The sequence below is a fragment of the Lycium ferocissimum genome, chromosome 5 (assembly GCF_029784015.1).
Source record: "Lycium ferocissimum isolate CSIRO_LF1 chromosome 5, AGI_CSIRO_Lferr_CH_V1, whole genome shotgun sequence".
NCBI classification, from domain to species: domain Eukaryota; kingdom Viridiplantae; phylum Streptophyta; class Magnoliopsida; order Solanales; family Solanaceae; genus Lycium; species Lycium ferocissimum.
In genome coordinates this window covers 20,668,683-20,679,834 of record NC_081346.1, presented here as the reverse complement: position 1 = coordinate 20,679,834, position 11,152 = coordinate 20,668,683, and the positions used below count along the sequence as shown (strand labels likewise).

Below are 11,152 nucleotides of genomic sequence, written 5' to 3'. Positions count from 1 at the left end.
AGTACAAAAGAAAAAGAGGCAAAAATAGATCATTTTCTCTTCTTCTTTTTTTTTGTTGACTTTTCCTCTGCTTCTAATGTGAAGGGGAAAAAAAAAAAGCCTGAACTCTAAAGTCAGGCTTTTTCCTCAGAAAATTAAGAGAAGAAGATATGCGCAAAATTAATTAAAGGGGAACTTACATGTAGGAATCGAAGAAACATCCTTTGAAATAAAAAAGAAAGAAGGGGAAAGGGTGATATCCAATTTACACGTATTTTATTTTTCTTTAAGTAGATACTGATAGAAGGTGGTGATTACACATCAATGCTTTTTCCTCAGAAAATTCTAGTATTAGTAATATTGTATAACACAGACATGCATCCCAGTTATGTTTTGACTTCCAAATTTCTAACCTCTTAGTGGCCTACCACATCATATTCCCCTTTCCCCTCCATATTATATATACCTTCAAAATGTTGTGGCTTATTTGCCCATTGTCAAAGCTTAAATCTGATCAAGCAGTACTCTTTCTTAGGTGGGGTGATGGAGAAGAATATATTATTATTACTGTTTTTCTTCTGCATTAGTCTGCACCTAGCTGCAAATGTCTCTGCTCAACTTCAAGTTGGTTTCTACAAAGCTAGATGTCCAAGAGCAGAAACCATAGTTCGCGATACGGTCCGAAGCCGGTTCTTGGCTGATCGTTCCATCACGGCAGCATTGCTACGGATGTATTTTCATGACTGCTTCGTGAGGGTAAGAAATTAATTATATTCCCATGCATGCTAGTTTCTTGCTGCCATTATTTGACAAATTTTCAAAGCTAAATTGTATAACGTATGTTTCACATTGACATATCGTTTGGACAGGATCATGATCATTTGAAATATGTGTTTTTCAGGGTTGCGATGCATCCTTACTGATAGACTCCAAAAACACAAAGAACAAAAGGTCAGAAAAAAATGCAGGAGCAAATGGATCTGTACGAGGGTATGAGTTGATTGATCAAATAAAGAGTAGATTAGAGGCTACATGTCCTATGACAGTGTCCTGTGCGGACATCATTGCGTTAGCCACCCGAGATGCAGTGGCATTATCTGGAGGACAGAGCTACAACATCCCCACCGGTAGGCGCGATGGGCTAGTGTCAGACCCATCACAAGTGAACTTGCCAGGCCCTAGTTTAACCGTGCCACAAGCATTTCAATCTTTCAAAAACAAAGGGTTTACTCTAAATGACATGGTGACTCTTTTAGGTGGCCACACAGTGGGAATTACACATTGTAGTTTGTTTCAAGGCGATAGGCTATCGAGGGCGGATGGCAGCATGGATACCAAACTGTTTAACAGTCTTAGAAGGACATGTGCTTCTAGGGGTGATCCATCAGTGTTCTTGGACCAAAACACTTCATTCGTTGTCGATAACTCCTTCTACAAACAACTGAGGTTGAAGAAAGGGATATTGAAGGTTGATCAATTACTCGCATCAGATAAATCAACCGCTGGGATTGTAACGAATTTCGCTTCTAATCCAAGAGCCTTCCAACAGGCTTTTGCAAATGCATTGATCAAGTTAGGTAACACTCAAGTTCTTGTGGGGAAATCAGGAGAAATCAGAAAAAATTGCCGAGCCTTTAATCCTCCTTCTCCTCCTCCCAAGATCATAAAGAGTCCTCCTCCTCCTCCGAAGATCATAAAGAGTCCTCCCCCTCCTCCTCCCAAGATCATAAAGAGTCCTCCCCCTCCTCCTCCCAAGATCGTAAAGAGTCCTCCTCCACCACCACCCAAAGTTTTCGTTCCTCCTCCTCCACCATCCAAAGTTTTCGTTCCTTCTTCTCCACCACCGAAGGTTTCAGTTCCTCCGTCACCACCACCACCTAAAGTCTTGAGTTCTCCTTCTCCTCCTCCTCCAGTTTTCAATAGTCCATTGCTACCTGTGTCTGGTCCAGAAGCTTAACACGGTTAGCTTCCCTTCCACCTTCGACTTTACACAATCCTCATCCTCCAACGTTATCAACTGCCGGTGTATTCCCTCAATTAATTTTGTGCATGTACGTCCTTCCTTGATTTGTTTGTTGTTGGAGTTATTATTACTACTATTCTTTTTGGTAATTCTTCTTATTAGAGGAAAAAGAATCAAATGCTTTCTTTTCATTATTATGGGAACTGGTCTTACGACTGGTTAACAGGAGACCTAATCTAATGTTGTATGAACTTGTATCAGCGAGCGAATGTCAGATTCTTATTTATATTTGTGTCATGTTTGGATTATATGAGTACCATTTTTCTCTTCTTTTATATCATTAATTAATTTAAGGGTGATGATGTCGTTCTCTTATTTGTGTTGAAAATCCAACTTCATTCTCTTCTGATTTTCGACCACACACATTCTCCCACGTCTTAAGATCTAGCCATTGACTAATCGTACTGATCGATAGTTACCTATAATTATGTTTCTTTTGTTATTAATTCTAGCTAAGTTGCATTTTAAATTCATTCCCAACTCATATAGAAGAGCTTTTTTTATGATTTACTGAAAAATATACGGTCAAAATCTCTCTATAATTATCATTCGTTATAACATCATATCACTATAACGGTCTGATTTTCTCCGAAACCGATTTTTCATATTATTTGTTTCAACAAAGATTTTTTGATAAATTAGATAATTTAGTACACTCTTTGTAAAATTACCTCTATAAATCATACTCAAATAGTGTAATAATATTTTGTAAGAAATATATTATGTATACAACTATTAAAATATTTATGATAATCATCATTAATGTCATGCACATAGTAAATTTCAAGTACGAATATCTAAAAAAAAATTATAGCCCAAATTCCATCTCATAACACCATTCAAGCAAAGGATGCTACCACTTGTGTGGAGTTTGACGCAACACTTTTTGAAACTTATACCGATGAAGAGATTATTGCACAAGTCATTGGAGTGGAAGAACAAGAGACAACAGATGCAAAAGGTGACAACGAAAGTACTGATGAAGAGCCACAACCTACTGCTACTTGAGGTGAGATAGAAGAGTCAAACTATTAAGCTCCTAGAGAGGAGCCGACGCTATATGTATATTTTTGTTTCTGCCCTCATAAAAATCTCAATTTCGCTCTTTAATGAGCTATTTGAATCAAGTTTTGGAGATATTTTGGTAATATTTTTAGACAACCTTCAAAGGAAAGCTTTGAACGCGAAAGTTTGGACTAAAATTTCGTCAATTCAAGTGTTATATTATAACTACGAGACTGAAATTTACGAAACAACCTCCAATTGTAAAATTCTTACGTCAAATTTGCAATATTAAAACTTTAATTAATTTTAAATGCATATGTTTCTTAGATTTTAATTCTTTATCAGTACGGTACAACTAGTTATGGATTTATGAGTAATTTATTAGTCTTTTAAATTTTTTATTAATGATCTGAAAATCAATTGAGATTTTAAAATTAACAATTATTTGTTTTCGTTTATAACATAAAAAGTATAGAAGAATAATTTTTTTCGTACTTTTATTTATAATAGCTAAATGAGCTCTAGATATGAAATGTCAGTATACATACATAACAACACTTCACGGGGTATGATGGGAGACAAAAATTAAAGAACGGTAAACCGTATCACTACTTTAAGCAATTGTTACTTTTCTCCCTCCTTTATTTCAATTTTGATAATTAGACTTTTGAGTTTTGACTGCAATCAATAAAAGCGAAATACATAGATGGACCATTTAAATTGTCCACAATGATCAGATAAACACCCTAATTGAGCCGGTTATTAGATAGACACTCTATTTGATACAGATATTTCTCATAGATTGTCCACAACCATCAAATAGACACCCTAATTGACTCGCATTGTTAGATAGACACTCTACTTGATACAAATATTTCTCATGAATCTCTCATGCTCACATGGTAAAAGAATTATTTTTCACCTAAATTTGAACGCGTGGTACCTTATAAATTCTATTTTTAATTCTGTTTTCCTTTTTCTTTTTCAATTAAATGGGCGCCACATTTTCACCGCTTTCTTTTCAAAAAATGAGTGAAGAGAAGGAGATGAAGAAAAAAAACTTGAGAGGGGGAGGAAAATGAATTGGGGGAAGGGGATGGGAGCAAATTAAAGAACGGTAAAGGTTTTTTTTTTTTTATCCCTCTCCCAGGAACTCCCCCTTTTTGCTCCCTTAGTGACTCGAACCCACAACCTTCGGGTTGAAGGTGGAGAGTGTTTACTAGCAAGTAGCAACCCCCTCTTATCTGGTAGAGGGTCGGAGTCTGGGGTTAGAAAAACATGGAAGGTGAATTTTTTATTTCTTATTTTTTTTTTTTATATTAAAATATAATATGGAGAGGACTTAGATATTCATTTTAATTCATATTTTACCCCTCAAACACAACGTGTAGCAAAATTAGCTCAATTAAACATGTGAACGCGTTTGTAATTAACACATAAAGCTACCAGAGTAAAGTGTTCATGAGGCGTGATTTTAGGTGTCTAGTTTAGCTAGGATATTGGATGTTCCTAGATAATAATTCAAACAATAATCGTATGGTTATAGATGTAAAGTTTTGAATTTCAAGTTACAAGTATATATAGACTTTTAAGATACTCCTAGTCCCTTTAGGACTCATATCTCTTCTATATTACTCTTATATATGTACTTTGCGTAAACGTGAGATCAATACACAATTTTCAAGTCATTCCAAACTCTTTCATGGTATCAGAGGAGAGTAACAATAGGCTTCCCTTATCCATGTTTATTCCTTCAATCACAAACTGCAATCTTTCGTCTCAAAACACATCTGCAAATAACATATGTGTAGTGGGTATCCATGCTTTCATAAACGGGAGAAAAAAAAAAAAAAGAACCTTGTCTCAAGAAGCTTCGGCGTGAAAAAAATTATGAATTTAGACAAGTGATTGTTCTGATGTTTGGTCGTGCTATTGAGGATCAGATGCTGATGATTTCCTCTGTCTCATGGTGGAAAATAGATACAATAAATTCAAAGAGAATGAATCACTTTGGTTTTACAAGAGCGAGGACTTTAGAGTTTTGATGAAATCGACTAGATCAATGCTCGAGCAGAGAGAGTTGAATTAATGGGTCAAATTCTCTCTGGAACGAGAAAATATCTAGTTTGGGCGATGGCAATGGTGAAAAAAGAAAGAAATCTACTCCAATTTTTGGTTTACTTTAGCCAGAGAGGATAATCTTGCAATTTGTGGATGAATATGTTTGGGCGGGAGTATTTTAAAAAAAAAAAAAAAATTGAGGCAAGATAAAAAAAAAATTGCTTTGAGTTGTTAACTTTTACTGACCATTACTTTGTATTGCCAGTAAAATAGGCACCATTCCTTACTAATGTCCAATTGTTGTTAATATTTAAGTTTAGAAAATAGATTAGTGGCAATTCGTTTATTGCCGCTAAATAATAGTCACTAAATTCCTTTTGTATTGTAGTGTCATTCTTCACAAGTGTTTCACACTCCAACCTCATCAAGTTGGATTGGAATAACTATATTGTACGGATAGGAACTTTGAGATTTTGACCTAGAATTTTAAACTGTAGATATAGGATTGTTTTAAAATCATTTTCACACTTTTTGTAATTTTTATCCAATTTAGTTTTAATCAGTGTTGATATTTTGGCAATTAATTTATGTATTTTCTGCAGTCTTAATTTTATTGACTGGCTTGGAGTTTTATTCTCTTCTCTGTCGTTTTAACTGTTTCATCTCAATTATAACACTATTAGGTTCCATATATTTATAGAATTTAAGCTAGCCTTTTGTTGTATTGGTTTGTTGAGCGGATAAGTGGGCGCGCCAAAACTTATTTTTCATGAAAGACTTAAGTTAAAAATCTCCAATCAACAATTGTTAGGAAACAAAAATTAATAGTGCAATTTCTTGAAAGAAAAATTGGTACATAACTTGCAACACTTTTTAAAAGAAAATCGAGCATGCTTTTGAATGATGATGGTAGTTTCCTACTCATGTGTTTGCATAGCAATTCACAATGTGGTAAGTAATGCTCTTTTACTTCTTAACTTCTTTTTAACGAGAAAGGTCTGAGATATCAAAGTTGAACGTCATCTTATTGATGTCATAAAGAATTTGTTCATATCAGAGCTTTTCAATCATATTTGTATGTAGGCACTTACAGCCGCGACCTCAGAGGATGATGCATTAGCTGATTTGGTAGTGCTTGAGTTAACAACAAAATATCCAGTGATCGATTCAACTCTATTTGCTTGTACTCGTGCTAAGAGCTTTTTTTTTAATCAGATATTTGTTTACAGAGAACTAAACTATGTAAAAAAAAAAAAAAAGGTACACTAATACCTAAAGCGCAGATGGTATAACACATATTTAAAAGTTTTATTGCAAATAGCATTACTTTTGATATATATAAATAACAGACTTATTTACCATTATAGCAAATTTTTAAGATTTTAAAAATAAAAATTAACCCAGAAATTAAAGAATCATCTATGATTACATATACTTGAGGTCTCTTATTAAGGTTCGAAGCATGAGTACGAATTTGCCACTACAAAAATTTCTCGCAAATTTAAGATGTTCTTTTATTTTGAAGAAACACTACTGATAATGACTTCGATTCACTTAATTAACTCTATTTTTCCATATAGTGAGGATCCATACTTGTGGATGCCTATTACGATCAGCCAACAAGTAAATTCATTGACGATGCCAATGTCACAACTGATGTGAATCAGTTAATAGAAACAATGCAAAACCTTGACTTCAACTTTGATAGTCGTCTTAGCGGGCAACATTTGATTATAGAGCATTGCTTGATCTAGTGGAGGATGACATGGAAGTAGGCGGCTAGGAGGATATTATTACAACAAATCTGATAAAAACTAAGAACTCATTGTGCTAAGGTTGGAGGTATATCAGAAACATGTGTCATATGCATATGTGAATATGTCGATGATAAGACAATTGGTACACTTGAATGTAGACATAAATATCACGCAGCCTGCATAGAATTTACCGTTCAACATGAGAATGACTATTGATCAATGTATTAATCAAGTATGTTTAGAAAATTAAATAAAACTTGCACACTGTGCAAGTTAGTGAATGAAAAGTAGTAGTATGCCTAGATTTATTTAGGCTTCCTAAGTGTGTTAATATCAGCTTGTAAGTTGCTTTGTGTCGGTTTCATATGTAATTTATTTATTGTGCTATGAAAGATGTTTCCTAATTAGTTGCTGCAAAAGTGTCGTAACTTTCATTTACTTCTGCTACCATTGCCTATAAGAATTTATGAAATTGATGGAACTTGTAAAATTGGCAATCGTTACGATTTTGCTTGTACAACGAAATCTTCTCCATATTCTGCTTGGCTAAAAATTATGTTTTGTTTCTTTCATACCAAACTATCACTATATGGGGTGAAATGTGTGAAAAAGTTTGTGCATAATAGCCTATTTCACCAAGATCCTGGAAGTCAAAATTACTTAATTTAGGGAGTTGGATTTGACCAAACTTTTATGGAAAAAAAGATGTGTTTTCAGAAGTTGAAAAAGTAGCATTTCCTTAGAAGCACGAAAAATACTTCCGACCAAATACAATTTTTAAAATAGATTTGAAAGTTTGGCCAAACATGCTACGATAAATTTCATAGGTGTGATGTATCAATATTCCCTCCATGATGCTTCCTGTCGGTTAATGATGTAACAAATTTGCATTGTTAAATATTAAATTTTGGTATAATGTAAATGGTACTCCCTCCGTTTCAATTTATGTGAACCCATTTGACCGGGCACGACATTTAATAAAAAGTGAAGACTTTTAAAACTTGTGGTTCAAAATAAGTCTTGAATATTTGTGTGCGTAAATCATTTTAAAAGTGAATTTGTTTCCAAATTAGGAAAGGGGTCATTCATTTTGGCACAGACTAAAAAGGAAATAGGTTCACATAAATTGAAATAGAGGGAGTACATTTTTCCTTAAAAGAAAAAAATAAAATACCCTTAAACATATAATCTAAACTACCGTGCTCTAAACAAGCTAAACTATAGTGTATACGATATTGGTAACTACAAATTCAAAGCTAAGTCACAAAAACTTTGAGACATGTAATTATTTTGTAAAAGAAAGACTAAATTTCTAACGGAAATGAGGTTTCTCCCATTTACATAGATATTTTATAATATCTTATTTATTTTGTATTTCTTTGTTACTTCCTTAAGCTGCATTGTGAAAACTGCAATGAGGTTACTACTGAGCAGTGCACCAACATGAGCCAAAAGGTGTATTACATGAACAACAAATACAATTATGTTGTTAAGGTAAAACAAAATAAAAAAAATTATGTTATTGTTCTTCCTTGATAAATTATTTTTCTGACTATTTAACATAAACATTTATAGTATAAGGTTTTGCGAGAGTGGGATTGTCAAACTGATTCCTGGGTCGGGAAGGAAATTTACTACTGTTGATTCTGAGAGTAGAGCTTATGCTCCTCTCATGAAATTTGAATGTGATGGGTTGGCTATAAGATCTTACAAATTCTTAAATGGGAAACTATCACCGTAATAGATCTTTTAAGCTTTTCATTCACACCTTTTACATTTTTCTTTATATAACATCTTGTTAGTTTCGATACTTCAAGACCAAGAACTTCGATAACTAATATTCAAACTCCTAATCCGTCAAACGAGTAATGGGTGAGGGAGCCAGATCGGGTAAACGGGTGATGGGTTAGGGAGTCAATTCGAGTAAAGGGGTAATAGGTTAGAGAGCCAAATCGGTTCTTAAGGTTTTACAAATTAGACTCGAACTTGACATATCTAAGTTATAAAAATTAGGAAGATAACAAAAGGCTAGTGTTTAAAATATAACCAACATTTGTAACATATTTAAAAAATAACCACTTGTAATTTGAGGGCACATGATCGCTTCTTCTCTACACTTCTTATTCAACTAAATTTTTCTTGACTTTTGGATTAGAGAAGAGCACACACAAAAATTATGGACACCGTTGTGATCTCACTAGTCAATGGTACAACAACAATAACTATTTAACTTGACCTATTTTTTTTGTTCTTGACCCTAATGTCATTTACTCATATGTTAATGTTTAACTTTTCAGTGTGGCTATATTTCAATGTCAGTACTATAACATTGCATTTTGAAATTTGAAACATCTAGTTGAGGATCATCTAGCATCCAATCCTACCACTTTACCTGATTTTGTGGTTGTTATGTATCTTTAGTGTAAATTTATTGATCACTGGGATAGAGCCATCAATCCAAAGGGAGACAGCCTCGTCCCCTCCTTCACCTCTTGCCCAATATTTCCCTGCACAATAAGTTCGAGAGAACTTGGAATCCCAAACCCACAGGTGATGCATCTATCAAAGCTTCTCATAGTGCAGTCGATAGATTCGGGTGTTGAATTCTATCTGGACACTAGGCATAATTCTATAGATCCTGCTTGCAGAACTCCCAACACTCCAATTTCTCTAAGAACACAACTTCAATGCTAGCCAATAAACTTGGGGACGATGAGAACTGATGGACCGATGTTGGCAAGTAATATAAATGTCGTTGCGATTAGGTCGAACCATGAAGCAAACTCCGACGTTAAAGTTCTGTTGATTTCTTCACCAAGTAATATAAATGTCATTGCCCTGTTCTTTATGTGAATAGTGACTTCATTCAGTGTTCTGTATTGCTTCACTCTACATTCTTTGGTTGTCTCACGGAATGCCTGTTTCTCCACTTGGCAAAAAATAATATTATATATACTAGTTGCATAAGGCTTGTGCTAAGCCCGGGCCCAAACTCAAATATATGCTTGAAACCAGCCTACAGAAAAAATCATCATGTCAATTTCATCAAGTAATAACATTTACTAACAATCAACAAAACAACAACCATATGCAAGAATTAACTTAAAAGTCAACCAAATAAATTACATATACAAATTATTTAGGGTATTGATAATGCTGCACCTGAAACTGCTAAGTTTTAATAGGTTTTATTTTCCAGCGAATCCGCTTTTGTGTTAAAGAATCTTTAAGAACACGATCTGACGCAGCAACATGAATGGGCGGCTTTTGTGCTAAATAATCTTTAAGAACACGATCTAAGGCAGCAACATGAACGGAAAATATATTAAGACTATCCCCCGCCATCACCGTTCCTACAATATTTCCTTCAAGATCAAAACACAGGGCCGCCAGAAGATCCAGAGTTAATATAAAAGTTACATATTTCTATGATTGGAGTTTGGCATGATTGAGGTGCATGCAATAATCCTTAAGCCCTTTTTTCTCTTTTTGGGATACCTCTCTTATTTATATTTTCACCTAAAACCCTGTATTTCGATGTGACTGCTAAGCTAGTGGGATCACACTCTTTACAAATAAGATTGTCTTCAAGCAAAGTCGCACTATTACAAGAAATTCAATTCTACCAGTTACAAATGATCCCAGGTATTTTTTGGGATTCCCTAAATGAAACACAAGTTGACCAACACTTAATGATGAGTAATCTATTGCAGTTCAGCACATTCGCAACTTGTTATCCTAGTCATTTTCAACAGTGCAATATCTCATTCACGTTTATAATACACTAACTCAGCACCGTAGAATTCAACCTTATCTAGCATCCGCCCCTTGAGCCTACATCCCTTGATAACCCCTTTAATATCGCTCTTTTAATCACATGTAAACAAGTTAGTACCAGTCCATCTTCAGATACAGAAAACCCACTTCCACCACCTAAAGAGTCTACCTCCGAATCTTCATTGTTATCTTCCTCCGAATCTTCGTTGCGATATTGAACTTTATATGTTGCAGTAATATAACACAAAACTCCCCTCCATTTCTGGTAGAACCCACTCAATTGTTCATCACTTACAATAGGAGTCATAATCAATCAACATGTTTGAATGAGATGCGTCTGAAGGTAGAGGTTGAAGAGCGGGAAATGGGTTTTGCAAAATCAACAACGTAGTGAAAGATAAAACAAATACTACAAAAAATACATAAGTAATAAGAAATAAAAATCTTAACTACTAAAATTTTAAAAATTATACTTTAAATATATAAAAATAAAATTTTATTTAAGTGTTTGATATTTTAACTTTCATTCTTGATATATTTAAAGTATAAT

General features: G+C 34.2%; 1 protein-coding gene across 1 annotated transcript; it reads left to right on the top strand.

Moving 5' to 3' along the window:
* Nucleotides 1-467: 467 nt before the first annotated feature.
* Nucleotides 468-2,091, top strand: LOC132058289 (peroxidase 44-like). The gene is made up of 2 exons (XM_059450838.1): nt 468-735; nt 881-2,091. Exons 1-2 carry the CDS (start codon nt 523-525, stop codon nt 1,934-1,936), a joined length of 1,269 nt encoding a protein of 422 aa, XP_059306821.1. The 5' UTR covers nt 468-522; the 3' UTR covers nt 1,937-2,091.
* Nucleotides 2,092-11,152: the final 9,061 nt, after the last annotated feature.

What these genes read in the sequence shown, in the direction of transcription:
- LOC132058289 (XM_059450838.1), top strand. Translation starts at nt 523, where the DNA reads ATGGAGAAGAATATATTATTATTACTGTTTTTCTTCTGCATTAGTCTG. An exon ending in TTCATGACTGCTTCGTGAGG is followed by an intron (nt 736 to 880) that starts GTAAGAAATTAA and finishes TGTGTTTTTCAG; the next exon opens with GGTTGCGATGCATCCTTACT.